This window comes from Lepisosteus platostomus, chromosome 1, assembly GCF_059453375.1.
Source record: "Lepisosteus platostomus isolate fLepPlt1 chromosome 1, fLepPlt1.hap1, whole genome shotgun sequence".
NCBI lineage: Eukaryota > Metazoa > Chordata > Actinopteri > Semionotiformes > Lepisosteidae > Lepisosteus > Lepisosteus platostomus.
The window spans coordinates 39,268,545-39,283,658 of NC_142611.1; the positions used below are offsets into that span (position 1 = coordinate 39,268,545).

Sequence of the window (15,114 nt, forward strand, 5' to 3'; positions counted from 1 at the left end):
CAGTGATGTCACTGATGGGATGTTTCTAAAAATCCATCCTCTGTAAAACGTCTTCTCTAGTTGTCCTGCATATGTATTCGCTAATGAAGCTGTGTGTTCTGAGCCTGGATCTCTACATTTCTGTATGAACCAGCTTAGAGGGCTAAAGACAGCTTGTGTTTAAATTGATTTTAAGTAATTTATACTTCTAAAGTCATGGTCAGCATTTATTATTGTACCGTGCTGTAAACTTGTTCTGTGCCTAGTCACATTATTTTATAGCGTTTTTATAGCGTTATTAAATCCTGTGGCGCTGTGTGTTAGTTTCCTGACTCCCATGTCACATGGTCTGTGATTGAATCCCATGGAACTATGACTTTATTTTTTAACAAACATTTCTTTGAAAAAATGAAACGTTTCCCTTGGTCAGAGATTAAATAAAACCTCATTGCACCAAACAAATTTATATTTCTAAATATCACAACATGATCGAATTTAAGTCTTTTTAATAACAATGAATAGTCACCTATGCGTTACAAAATAAACATTTATATTGATTTGAATCGCGTTTTGAACCAGCTACCAGTTAACACTGTACTTCCTACTTTGAAAATACCTGTGAAACCGGTTTAATTCGTCACAGCCAGCACTCTGGCAGAGAGGGGGTTGTACTCGTAAAGTAGAAGCAGGCTAGATTTCCAGCGAAAGACACCCCCCCCCCCCCCCTCATACTATTCAAATTGTATTATAGCATTGTAATTACACATTGTAATTGTATTACACATTGTACACATGCTTAAAAGAGAAGAGAGAAAACGCAAGCCTTCTTCAGGTGTGAGGGTCTTCTGCTCAGAATGAAACGCTAAAATGTAATGTAGGCTCTGAATGGGTTCAATTATGATTTGGGCTTGATTAAGGTCGCTGCCTTTCATTTAAAACCCTACTTGAATCCTTCTAAACTAAAAATCAGTGTTAGTGAGTTCTAAATAAAGAGGTATCCAGGTAACAGTGAAACGGGCAGACAGTCTGGGGAGATCGCCCGTTTTCCATGTAAATAGTTCCCTGGTTCCGCACCCCTTGGTGTTTCTCTCGCTCTCTCTCGGGTCACCTGATCATTAGCTCGAAAGATTTGAGTGCTTTGTGTATATTCTAATGGTAGTGGGGGCAGGGTGTGTGGGAACAGGTTTGGTTGAAATTGCATTGGAGATCTATGTTCTTCACACCTGAAACATTTTCTCTGAAAGCATTTTCTTCGCAGTTTAGCCGATCTTGTTACAGCATGTTACAGTTTACTATTATTAACCATATTAATTTTAAGTGCTTAATGCCATTTTTTGACCAGGCACGAATATTCTTAAGTCCATATCTTTGCAAGGGAATCAGTGCGAATTGCAATACTAATTAAATGACCGCAGGCACTTTCCACCCCCTCTGCCAGCAGGAACATTCCTATTCTTAGCTCAGCAGCTCATTACAGACCGGGATTTTTTACACAGCGATACAGCTTTGCGTTGTGAATCTGTTTTTCCGTGTTTACAAAGAAAGTGGAATACAGTGATACTACCTGCTATACAGATACATATGTTTAGATATTTAGACCCTTAAATTAATATCATTATTAATAATAATGATTATAATGATAATAATGATAATCGGCCAGTGAAAGCTCTGTTGTCCTTCACATCAATGCCTGAAACATTTTACCAAACCCAGGATTTTACAGAGAGGGAGGAGGCGCGGAGCTCAGCAGTACCGAACGAACATTCTGCTGCCTGGAGCGCTTATGGCAGCAATTGCGTCTGCATTTATAACTTAGTTTTTAAAATTAATCAAGCAATATGAAGCATCTCTTTTTACTTTTAAGTCCCTTAATTAAAGGGGTGGATTTTGATACCATCCTTAGTCAAACCAGAAACGTGTTGTTCTGTCTAATGACATTACAAGTGGAAAGATTACAGATTTTAATCGTCTTTAATTTTGTTACGTTATACATTTTAGAAACGTTTCATCCATAAAAACACCACAAAACTATTTTCGATTGTATTTCTGAATAGTATGTTACACTTAGTTCACTGTTTTAAATACATCTAATTAAGAAAGTTAGGTGTTAGCGTAAACGATTAGCAATCAATAATATTAAATTTAGCACTGTAATAAGTTGTTGCACTTTCCCCCGCATCTTGTAAAAATATATTTTCATTGTTCAAATATACATTAAGTCTGACTATCATATAATAAGTTAAATACAAAACTAAAGAAAAAATAGGGTTAAATATAATTCAAAATATTTTGCTAACAATGTTAACTGTTTATGAATAATAAAATGTATTAACTAAGGAGTAGGATGGCACAGTTGTTAGTATGTTTTTTGTTTTGTTTCTTTTTCAAAAATACAACAGTAGTACCTGATGTCTCAGTGGCTTTCAAAATTAAATTATGCATGCAAACCTGTGAACTAGAAAGATAACTAAGATATCCATCCATTTATAATGGTGGCGAAGTGGTTAGCATTGCTATCTTGCAGCACTGGGGTCCTAGGTTCAATTCCTGCGATCCTGTGTGTGTGGGGTTTACATGTTCTCTCTGGGTTACATGGTTTTTCTCCATATGTGTGATATGACTCCCTCTCGCACTCCAAAACATACTGGTAAGTTAATTGGTTTATGTGAAAACTGGCCCTGGTGTGTGTGTGTTTGTGTCTGTCTGTCCTGTGATGGACTGGCGCTATGTCCAGGGTGTATTCTGCCTTGTGTCCGTTGCTTACTGGGATAGGCTCCAAATCCTCTGTACTGGATAAAGAGATTAGAAATGGATGGAAGTAAAGGCACTGTGTGGATGGAACTATACACAGTGTTAGAAACCCACTATGAAATGGCAGCATCTCACTGAGAATAAAATAATTTATAGTGCTGGCTTAAGGAAACAGCCTTTCCACCTCTCTTGCACATCAGTATCCATACCTAGTTATTTAAACAAATTGCCTCTAATTATAAAGATCTTAATATGCTGGCTCTGTGGATCCGCATCACCTATGTTTGCCCATTCCTTCAATTCATGTGCATCCAACACATAGTTCAATGCCAGCAACTACACATAATCTAAAATACAATCCTTATTTCAGTATCTATGTAAACATATAGTCTGTTAACTTCATCATCTTCATCAAAAGTATGCCTAACCCCATTAGGAAGTGTTCTTGTTATAAGTGTATTCCTCAGCTTTCCCCAAATTATCTTCTTCTTACCAACATCTCTAGTCTTTTATCCTGCAATAACTCAGCCAACACTTAAATCTCCAAAAGCTGCTTGTGTTAATTTCTTTAAATCACAAATATCATGTGTAAATACTGGCCATGTAATACTCTGCATTGTGGAATAATAGTTTATTTTAAAGGGAACTAGAGAAACTAAGAACTAGAGAAATCAAGAAAGGCTTTTTTTTCTAGAATTAATAAATGCACATCCTGTTCACTGGGGAAATTAAATCTACACTGAGCAATCTTCAATATGTTCAGAATATGACAGCAAGAATCCTATCAGGGATGCATTACACCTGTTTTCAAGTCCTTGCACTGGTTACCTATCAGATTTCGAGTCAACTTCAAAATCCTTATCCTCCTTATATACTGTCCTACAACTGTTATTATTGATCACCGAATTATTGTACTTGACATGATTTCATTTAGCCTTTCCTGAACGTCTATGACAGGCAGAGAGAGTGCTGTTTCTGGTGCGATCTTTTGCAGCTGACATTTCACTGTTTTAAACGAACAAGAAATTAGATTGCTCATAAATCAGTTATTCTATATAAACACAGCGTAATTGCCCTCCGAAAATCCTCTTTTTCTTGTTCGTTTTAGAGACCTTGATCGAAACTGATTTTAGATGTCAGAAAGGATTTATTTTCTCTGTATTTCCTACATTGCTTTGTCGAGATTTTAACTTTATATCTAACTTTATATCTAGGCTCAGATTTCAACTATAAATCGTACAGTAATTAATAGCAGTAAATACTGATGTTTTGCGCCCTCTTACCACAAAAATATATGTTTTGTAGTTGGGATTAACTTTATTTCGTACGCGTAGCTACAGTACTCCGATTCGGACACCGAACAGTTAAAGATGGCGGCAAATCAGACACCCAGAGAGGGGGGGGAGGGGGCGTCTTCTCGCCTCCATAACTAAAATGCCAAATAGGAGTGGCTTAAGCGACATACACAGTCGTGTAACTGACAGTTTGAGGTAGCCTATCGTGTAAATTTCGCTTTGTTGCTTTTAGGTTAAGCTTTCGAAACTCTGCCCCAAAGTCATGTGACTGATTTTTTGCCCTGTTTCATTGGTTAAACGCAATGATCACAAGCACCACCATGGTAACTGGGATGTGTAGTTTTTAATTCCGTTTGAATTATAACTTTACGTACTGTCTTCATATTTGGCCAGGGCTTTAAAGAGAAGGCGCGCCAAAAAATTTCGGTGCCGTCGTCTCCGCTTTAAAGGTACCCCCGTGCTGGAAGAATTTGACCTCGGAACGTTTGCCCAGCGTAGTTATAGTGGACATAAAAACAAGAGTTCGCTGGCATTATATCCTTGAAGACACAGACCTGCACCAGACCGGTAAATGCCTGATGAACTAGGGATTGGACAGTTTCCAAGTGCTTGTACAATCGATGGAAATGTTCAAATGAATGTGCAAAAGAAATAAACAAAATAATCATTTATTTCTTTATCATATTGGCTAGCTAATGTCCTTTCTTTGCTAGTTAGTGGCTGTGTTTCTGCGTTGGGTAGCAACGGGTGACTGTTCTCAGGCGGAAGATGTAAACAGCTTAATTTTCGTGTTAAATAATTTTTAAAAATTAAAATTCATTCTATACAGCAATCACATATTTGGGTACCGTTTCATAAAACTTTCATGCTTAAAATGTTTAGGGAGAAATGGAAGACTGGTGTGTATTTTTTCTTTAAACTATCAAGACCAGCCATACACAGTACAGTTTATGTACATACAGTAATGTTTATGTTCCTAAATTAATATCGTTTATGACCTTCAGATACGTTATGCTCCTCTTCTTTTTATGCTCAGCTACTAAAATTTCCCTTTAGTGGTAAAATTCCATATAAATATTCAAAACTAAGCGGATTAAAATGTGCACAGTAAAGACATTAAATGATTAAATCTTTTCACTACCAACCAATGCACCACGAGTGCCCCTGTCGGTCATTTTGGCCAGCCAATCACTTACCGCAGTGCCCTGCGGGTAGATTACTGTACCGCGGGTTTTTACCGCTCATTTTGAATGGCTGCATCTGTATGTCACCCTCTACTATATACAGAATAGTTTTCTTCACATCAAAGTATTGAAAATCCCTAAAGCAAGTGAATAAAATTAGAATTCTACCCTTGTTCAGGTATAAATTGCATAATTTGATTAGCTTAACTGAAAAGTGCATTTGTTTATTCTAGGGTAAGGATATAGTTATTTATATATATATAACACACAGCATGCCTCACCTGAATGCTGGACAGGCCTGGATGTGAAAAGCTTCTTGAAAAGAATGGCCTCCACAATTTGGATTTAGTGATGTCAAAACTTATTCTCATGGGAGCATCATATTGTTGAATATTAAACCACACCTTAAAAACAAAGTATTTTGACAGATTCCAAATTGAATAATTAGCAATGTTTTACTTTTTCTGTTTGTGAATTACATTCTATAACCACCTGCTTTAAAGTTTTCATGAAATGAGTCACTTATTAAACGCTGCAAGTGTTGCTATGTTGTCCAGAGCCAAATCGCCCTGCTCGGCTAATCCCACCTTATCCTTAGTAGTGCTCGGCCACAGGAGTGCTGACTCTTGCGAAATCTTATCTGTCAGCTCTTACCATGAGTCAGGCTAAAACCTGTGACAACTAGATCATAGAGCTCAACTGAGGTTGAGGCTCAATGTGTTGGCCCCAGTACGTTTTAATTAAATGAAATTTTAGACATAAAAAAAGGTTTTTGAGATAAAACTCAATAAAATTCACGGTTTCCTAAATTAGAAACTCTTTGTTTTTTTCAAGTTTAAAAAGTTTAAAAAAGTAATAATGTAGTTAAAAACTGAACCACTTTTCATAAATAATCAAGTCTGAAGAATCCTGTATATGCACTCACATTGTCAGCATTCACAAGGCACCCCACACTTTGCAGTGGGCAGAAGGTATCAAATTGACCATAATATTGGCCTTTGCTAGGGTTCCAAATAACATATCGACTTTGTTCATAAGTCAGTACATAAGCAGTCGTCCCCTGTATAGAAATAAGACAAGCACACAAAACAAAAGATGACACAAACAGTGCACGTACTTTCTCAAAACAATATGTACAATATGATAGTTACAGAATTTTTTAGCACCTGCTGTATACTGTATACTCAAAGCTTTAAGAAAACAAGGGTCATTGGTCATAATGTACAAAGATCTTAAAAAATACAAAAAAGGACTGTAAGATGACCCATTAATTTGGTGTCAGACATTCAGTAATTAAGATATAGTCTACTACCTTCATAAAAAAGAAACTTTTGTAAAATAAATATTTTGTAAAATATAAACATAAGTGTGCACTTGAGTAATGTTGTCTAAAATGAATTTAATATCAGCATTTAATATCAATGCTCAGATAGTATATTTTAGAAACTTAGTAAAACTAAAAACTCAAATTCCACCCAGCAAAAAGTGGCACTTCTTGTAAATGTTGAAAACCTATAGTAATCTAACAGCTGTTTTACCTCAGGAATAGCAGTTCCAATGATGAGCCAAGATTTCTTGCCCATTGCCAGAAAATAATTGCACAGCAAGACTGCATGCTCTTCTTCATCTCCTGCCAAAAGGTCTAGGAATTGCTACAAAAAAAATTACGCACACTGTACATGTATTCATCCTTCAGCTCAAGAATCCACAGAACAATATCTCTATTTCCATTCACACATCTGATGTGTGCTATGTATTTTATTGTTTGCAGGAAGTAAACACATGGATATCATCTGACAGACAACACATCAAAAGCAGACAGCTCAATATTTGTGAAAAAAAAAAGATAAACATACATTTCTTCTGGGAGAAATTACTAAATTTTGAAGTGGTGGATAGATTTTGAAATGGTAAAATCCATGTTAATAATGAAAACTGCGCTTTGAGAACTCACATTTAAAGGCGCTATATAATATTAAGTTTATTATTATTATTAAAACAAATTAAATCAGGTTTACCATCTCAGAATAAAATGAGTATGGCTGCGTAAGATACCAGCTTCAACAAACATACTCAGTGTAGTGACCCTCCTTAAAACTCATGTAAAAGGTGTGAGCCTGGTCAGTACCTGGATGGGAGACCTCCTGGGAAAAACTAAGGTCGCTGCTGGAAGAGGTGTTAGTGGGGCCAGCAGGGGGCGCTCACCCTGCGGTCCATGTGGGTTCTAATGCCCCAGTATAGTGACGGGGACACTATAAAACAGGTGCCGTCATTCGGATGAGACGTAAAACCGAGGTCCTGACTCTCTGTGGTCATTAAAAATCCCAGGGTGTTTCTCGAAAAGAGTAGGGGTGTAACCCCGGAGTCCTGGCCTCCTAATAATCCCCCTCTATGAATTGGCTACATAACTCTGCTATCCTCCCCACTGATAGCTGATGTGTGGTGAGCGTACTGGCGCACTATGGCTGCCAGGTGGATACTGCACATTGGTGGTGGTGGAGAGGAGTTCCCATTACCTGTAAAGCGCTTTGAGTGGAGTGTCCAGAAAAGCGCTATATAAGTGTAAGCAATTATTATTATTATTAAAACCAAAAACATTTTGAAACAAAAAGAATTCAAAGGAATGTTAAAATGGTGGTGTTCAAAAAGAATTGGAATCCATATCAGTGAACTTGTTTATTGGTTCTGTCATTGTTTTGATAAAGAAGTAAAAACAACAGAACACTTCCTGCAATTAAAATGTGCATTAAAAATGAAAATGCCCACACAAAGATGGGTGTGTTCACAGATCATGGAAGGTAAAAAAACCTCTCCTGCAGCTGAATTCATGCTGAAAGATGATTATGTTTCTCTTATACATGTAAGTATTAGAACACTTAGTTCAGCTACTCACATCGCAGGTGCTCCACAGGTCACAGATGCCAGCAAAGGAAACGCTGTCAGGCAAGAAGGGGATGAGGGACACATAGTGAGCCACCAATTCCTACAGGAAGATGTACAAGAGAGATAATAAAGCAACCTCTTAAAAAAAAATCAATCGCAAGAGATTCTTAGATTATTTGGCCATGTACCATATTGATTAAATACAACATTGGCAGGTTGTATTTCTAGAAAAAAAAAAGTGGACAGACCATTTAAAATCATAATATCAAGTAATCGAGCCCAAAACAGTATAATCGGAATTTGGTGATACTGCATACAACAGATTTGACCAACTGAGATTACCATTTATACACATTAGTCTGATTTTGTTATACATTAATATCAATAGAACCTAAAAAACCCGAATTGTAATATGAAAGTAACAAAAGCCATCAAGCAATAGCTGTTGCAGTAGCACAGAGCCCTTCAGAGAAAAAATACTGGAAACTGTCCAAATGTCCAAGTCTCCTTGTGTGTTTCTCACAGGAGGAGGATGGTGGAGTTACTTTACACTTCTGACCTCTGCAATAGATTTGCTTATAAAATGTAAGCTTTATGATCTCATAATGGTATTTTAATTACACTAAAAAGTGTTATCTCCACAAACAAATAGAAATCTGACTCCTAAAGCCCAAACAAGAATATCCAAACACTTACAGATGTCTCCTGCAGGCTATTGGGAAAGGCGTCTAGCAGCTCCTGAGGAGGGTTGAGTGGCTTGATGTACCTCGTAATAAAGACTGTCTTTCCGTTGATATCAATGACAGTAGTGAGGCACTGACGGCTGGGGAACTTGGCAGCAGCTTCTTTCTCAAAGGTGTTTGCTGCTTGCAGAAGCTTCTCTTCTTCCTGGGTATCAAACTGATTGAATTTCAACAGTCAGGGATAAAACAAACACCAGGACAACTTCATGTTTAAAACAATAGAAACATTTAAAACCTCTAAAATCACACTTTCAACTGAATGTTTAATTAAGGCTTCAAATTGCACTGCATCAAAATTAAATGAATAAAAATTAAAAGTTATATAACACTAGCTAGAAGATGTGTTAAACTACACAGGTGTGTACTGCACAACACAGAAGAACATGTTTGTACAAAAAGAGGAACTGTTTCCTAAAAACAACAAATATCTTGAAACTTTACCTTCATCTCCTTCATCTAAAGAATAGCAGCAAAAATTAAAGAAAAACAAAGCAAACTGAACAAAAACTGAAAAAAAAATAAAGAAAAATGCATCTATGAAATCAGCAAAATGTTAAGAGCTGGACACTTTAAAATTTGAAATTAAGACTGGCATATGTAAAAAGAAAAAATACTTTATTGTATACTGTAAATGCAGGTTAGTAATAAAACAGAACAAAAACCAGACTATGTCCAAAATGCACCAAGAAACTTTCAAGAAAAATGTATGCAGAATGCAACTTCTGTAGCAAGCATTCAAAGACTGGTAAACACAAAGGCATCACAAAGGGTAAAAAGCCTAGGACACTAGTTCTCAGTAGCAGGAATCCTCCAGGTTTCAGAAATGTAATAATTAGTAATTGCAAAAGTCATGAAAGACAATCAAATAAGCAAACAGTAAGTTCAGCTTAGAAATTGAGAGCCATTTTACAACAATAAATGGAAGAACCTAGCCCATCTAGGGACAGGAATTGCCTTGTGACCACACAGTGTAGTAGGGAAGTCAAAAAGACAACCAGAATGTACCTTTTCTCTCTCTGTTTCTCCAGGCACCAGCTGGGGCTCAATGGTTATGAAGAGCGTAATGTAAGAGCCCTCACTCAGACACCTCACTGCATCGTAACCTCCCTCACTAGCCAGACTGTGCTCCTTGCTGTATCCCAGCAGCACTGGTGGTGTATTAATCTTAAAAGTACCATCGATCTACAGAAAAAATACAAAATACACAAAATACAAAAGTTCAAACTGAATTTACGCTTAAAGTGCCAATTTAGAACCTAGATGCTGATCGTCAACAGTTCATGCTCTGTTTTCTACAGCACTTTTAAATTATTTGTTCCTAAAAGAATGAAAAAATATTGCAATTCAGATGAATGATTTAGACAAAATTACATTTTGAGCCCAACACACATTACATTTTCCAGTCCAATTGTAATGATTGAAACATTCATCAATTAAAAAAAAATGGTGGGTGCACTGATGTTGAATGTTGTTACTCTATGAACAAGAACTTACAATATAATCATCTGTGTAATCAATGCCTGCGGTGCAATGTCTTTAAAGAATGCTACTTAATCGTCAATTATTACTTGCTTGTTCAGTAGACTGCAAAGTTAAAATACCTACAACCAACATGAAAGTGCAATGGAGGTGCAATGCTGCATCACATCTGCAGTTTATGAACAGATTACAGCTGCAAATTCCAATATGTTTTTGTTATCATTATATCAAGGGACTTAGAGTTTAATAGATTGCCAATTGTTTCATTGTACAGTATATGTATTTAGAATATACATCTTAAATTAGGTGTATTATGTTCAATGTTTACCCGCGACTGTAAATAAATGGTGGTGAAAGGAATCCTGACAGATCCCAGCCAGTGCCTCTCAATCCGAGTATGAATTTCACTTCCTCTTTCTCGGTCATCCTGTAAAAATTACATCAAGATGCTGATGGTCAACGGCACCTGCACTGACATATTCAGTCAAATAAAACAGAAAATATTGTCAACATTTGTCAAGCATAGTTTTACCACCCACCTGTACCACATCATATAGGATTTCGTCGAAGACGTTGATGAAGATATCATCCTTTATTGACTGCAAGCTAGTTGTACTGTAATCCCCATTGGGGGCTCTGAAAGACACAAACAGAAGTATAGAAGGATGTAGGAAAAAGTAATAGGTTTATTCCATGCTGAAAATAGAAGAAAGAAAACACATTTTGGCCGTAGAGACTTCTTCAGGTGTAGAAGCATTTATAGAAGTATAGAAGTATAGCAAAAGCTAGCCAGTTTTACACTACTGGCAGTTTGGAAACAGTCTTGTTCTGGAACATCAGTCAAAACTACAATAAAAATCACCTGGTCCGCATAAAGGTTTCTTTTTAATGAACAACAAATGTAATTGAGAGAGTGAAGAATGAAAGTTAGGTTTCGGACGTTTTAACATCAGAATAGCCCAAAAAAAGGCACGAGTTGTTAATGCCGAGGATGGCTGTGATCTCAGTCTGCTGCCGTAGTTACCTGAAGGGTAGTTCTAGTTCCTCATTCCAGTTTGGGTTAGGCCCATCTGCTGCTGTCGTTTGTCGCACAGTGCGCTGAAATGTAACTTCTACAAACGGACTAATCAAAACCTGGTAGAAAAGAATATTTTTTTAAAAAAGGTTATTGTTATTGATTTTTGCTGAATTCCAAAACCATCACTCAAAGAAAATCATCGTTAATCATTATGATAAAGAAACGGGAAAAAATCAAGTCTGAAGTATGTACAGTTTTGTGCAAAAGTTTGAGTACCCCTGACCAAATTACATGTTTTGTTGATTTTCTAAGTGAAAAGAAGTTAACACAACCTCTGCAGCGAACAAAATTAAACTTGACATGTTTCTGCAAATATTAATGCACAGTTACTATTTATTTGATAAATTTAACAGATTGAGAAAAATAAAACAGCAAATGTGGCATGGGCAAAAGTTTGGGCACCCTTCCATTTGATCCACTAACGTAATTTTTTGTAAGTCTCAGAACTAAATTGACTCGTTAGGCCTTAATCTAAGTTAGGTGATGACAATTCCAGAGCTTCATAAGTTCTCTGACTCTTCGAACCTCTCAGGGTGTTGTGCTTACACTCAACAACCATGGTCTCCTCTAAGCAGATGACTAAGGATCAGAAAATAAAGATAATTGACTCTTACAAAACAGGGGAAGGCTATAAAAAGATATCTAAACGCTTCCTGCTTGCGATTTCCACTGTCCGAAATGTCATTAAGAAATGGAAATTAAGGGGAACTGTTGAAGTCAAGACAAGATCTGGAAAACCAAGAAAAATCTCTAATACTGTAGAACTGCTTGTAGACTGGTCAGGAATGCAAAACAAAACCCCCATATCACTGCAAAGGACCTGCAGGAAGGTTTAGCTGGCACAGGCATAGTGTTGCACTGGTCAGTGCAGTGTTGCTTGCACAAACATGATCTACATGGAAGAGTCATCAGAAAGAAACCTTACCTGTGATCTCATCACAAAAGGTAACATCTGAAGTATGCAACACAACACTTAGATAAGCCAGAGGCATTTTGGAACCAAGTGCTGTGGTCTGATGAAGTAAAAATTGAATTATTTGGCTATAATCACCAAGGGTATGTTTGGAGAAAAAAGGAGAAGCATTTGAAGAAAAGAACACCTTGCCAACTGTTAAAAATGGTGGTGGATCTATTATGCTTTGGGGCTGTGTGGCAGCCAGTGGCACAGGAAATATTGTGTGGGTAGAGGGAAGAATGGATTCTACTAAGTGTCATCCTGGAAGCTAATGTCCCACAGTCAGTGAAAAAACTGAAGCTGAAAAGAGGTTGGATATTACAACAAGACAATGATTCAAAACATACCTCAAAATCAACCATGAAGTACTTTAAGAAATGAAAGATGAAGGTTTTGGAATGGCTTTCACAGACCCAAAATGAATATTATTGAAAATCTGTGGGTAGATCTCAAACACGCAGTGCATGCAAGACGATGTAGGAATATTTCTGAACTAGAACCGTTCTGCAAGGAAGAGTGGGTAAAAATTCCTAAAGCAAGAACAGAAAGACTGTTAGCTGGCTACAAGAAACATTTGGAAGCTGTGATTTCTGCCAAAGGGGGTGTTACCAAGTACTGACTGATAGAGTGCCCAAACGTTTGCACATGCCACACAATCTGTTAAATTTAGCAAATAAATGATAACTGTGCATCAAAATTTACAGAAATATGTCAAGTTTAATTGTGTTCGCTGCAGAGGTTGTGTCAACTTCTTTTCACTTAGAAAATCAACAAAACATGTCATTTGGCCAGGGGTGCCCAAACTTTGGCATACAATTGTATGTAATGAAATAATAACAACAACCTATAATTATGGTCCTTTTCAAATCATGTTTAATAATTTTTATCTTACTTATCTGGATTTAAGTCTGAAACCTAAAGCTGTAAATCAAGGAACTCCAATAAAACTCATCTACAGAAAATAAGAGTACTAGGGGATTTCTTGTGATCCAACAAGCAAAACTAGAGCAGCGCCCTGTAGTTCATGGGAGAGCTGGGGCTGTCATGAACTAACTGTGGTGGGAAGCTATGGTATACAATTGGCTGAGCATCCTCAAACTGCAATCCATAGGATTGTCACATGTCTATGAGCTTTAAGAATCAGGAAAGAGGTGTATTTTTCCTCCAGCTGATGCTAACTCTCCCGTAAGAACACTTTACAGCTTCCTGTACAGTTTACCTGGTTTAGTGGCCAGTCATTATTCTGTACAGGACTCTGTGATGGATTCCCAGTAAACGATTCTGTTAAAGACCGAGCAGATTTTGATGCTACGGATTTACTAAAAAAACAAAGCAAAAATTATGAAGGTGTCAGCACAGTTTATAATGAAGGCAAAAGCAAGAGAAATAACCGTAGAGAGGTATGATGATGTACATTAAAACTGAATTCCAATTCCATTCAATAATGAGCATGTTAAAATGGTGGTGCAATTTATTTCATTTTAACATTTTATTGAGACTACTTTTCTTTCTTCCACTGTTTTGTTTATCTGTGGGCAACAATAGCTTGTTGTCCGTAAATGTCATTGCAAATATTTTATTTTCTTAACTGACTCATGGGATTAAGAAAAAAGATTCTTCTCAGTATTACTTACTTTTTCAAATTTGAATAAAATAACTTGATGGCTGTACTGAACAAAATTAAATAATGTTTTTTTTCTTCTTTTGGCACCTACCTTGTCTGGGGTTTCCGTATTGGAATATCATAGGCTCTAACAACATTCACAAGCAGTTTAATATCACCATCTGACAAGTTCTGTGCTGTCACCTTCTTTCTCTCCTTTCTCCTGGGCTTAAGAGGACGCTTGGGTTCTGCTAATTTGAAAAGATTGATGCCCAAAACCCTAACAAGAAACCAAACATAAATTAAAAACTAAACCAAACCCTATTTTCCATAGTGTACTACTATCAAATACTCATACTTCAGACAAACTCAGAATTTACATATTTGTTTCCTGTTAAAGATACATGTCCTTTCCATATGAGTGTGGAAAAAGACCTTATTCTGCTTATACTGTACTTATGCAAAACATAATTTTCAAATAAGATAATATTAAAAAAACAAAACAATCTAATGTTCCCAAGAAGCTTATATAAAGACAAACACAAGAATACATTCAAACCATTAAAGCTAAATTAGTGAAGCACTAACTACACACAAGACAAACACACTGAAATAAATATAAATGTACTGTGGGGAAAAAAAAACAATCATAACATACCCAGATCCCTCAGCACTAAAACATAAGGCAAAGCAAACCAAGAAAATGGAAAATAAAAGAGAATGGACATAAATGAGACAGCACATCAAATACAAAGCACTCTGTAGAATAAAACATTTTAAATGAAACCTGGATTCTTTGTAAAATAAATGTTTTTGTATATATGCACATGCTGACTAAAAAGAGAAACAGCATGTATTTGACTTCATAATGAATGCTTCTATTCAACAAAAGACAGCAACATCAATCTTTTCTTTCATATGGAAATACCATTTATAAATGGTTTTGTAGCATTTGCAAATAAAGAGAAAATTTAAATGGCGAAAATAAAATTCTACATCCTGATTCACTATGTATTTGAAGAGACATCAATTAAAGTAATATAAAATGAATTTTCAGTCTGTAATCAAAGCTTTAAATAAGTTGCGTTGTTTCCTATATTACATTCAGCGTCTGTGGCATTCGCTTCAATACAGTACGTGTACTTGTGCATAGTCTCTCACCAT

The 15,114-nt window shown here is 36.4% G+C and overlaps 1 protein-coding gene across 4 annotated transcripts in view; it reads right to left on the bottom strand.

Annotated features, from left to right (window-relative positions):
• cc2d2a (coiled-coil and C2 domain containing 2A) overlaps window positions 1-15,114 on the bottom strand; it is a 44,386-nt gene that overhangs the window by 4,201 nt on the left and 25,071 nt on the right. For 3 of the 4 annotated variants that reach the window (XM_088628297.1, XM_088628313.1, XM_088628289.1), the window contains 11 exons: window positions 14,063-14,230; window positions 13,567-13,666; window positions 11,339-11,448; window positions 10,854-10,950; window positions 10,643-10,741; window positions 9,841-10,017; window positions 8,789-8,992; window positions 8,103-8,192; window positions 6,748-6,861; window positions 6,135-6,269; window positions 5,491-5,613 (listed from right to left, as the gene is read on the bottom strand). In XM_088628297.1, coding sequence (XP_088484423.1) covers window positions 5,491-5,613; window positions 6,135-6,269; window positions 6,748-6,861; window positions 8,103-8,192; window positions 8,789-8,992; window positions 9,841-10,017; window positions 10,643-10,741; window positions 10,854-10,950; window positions 11,339-11,448; window positions 13,567-13,666; window positions 14,063-14,230 — 1,417 coding nt within the window. The remainder of the gene's footprint in view (window positions 1-5,490; window positions 5,614-6,134; window positions 6,270-6,747; window positions 6,862-8,102; window positions 8,193-8,788; window positions 8,993-9,840; window positions 10,018-10,642; window positions 10,742-10,853; window positions 10,951-11,338; window positions 11,449-13,566; window positions 13,667-14,062; window positions 14,231-15,114) is intronic. The other variant, XM_088628306.1, reaches the window with a different exon arrangement.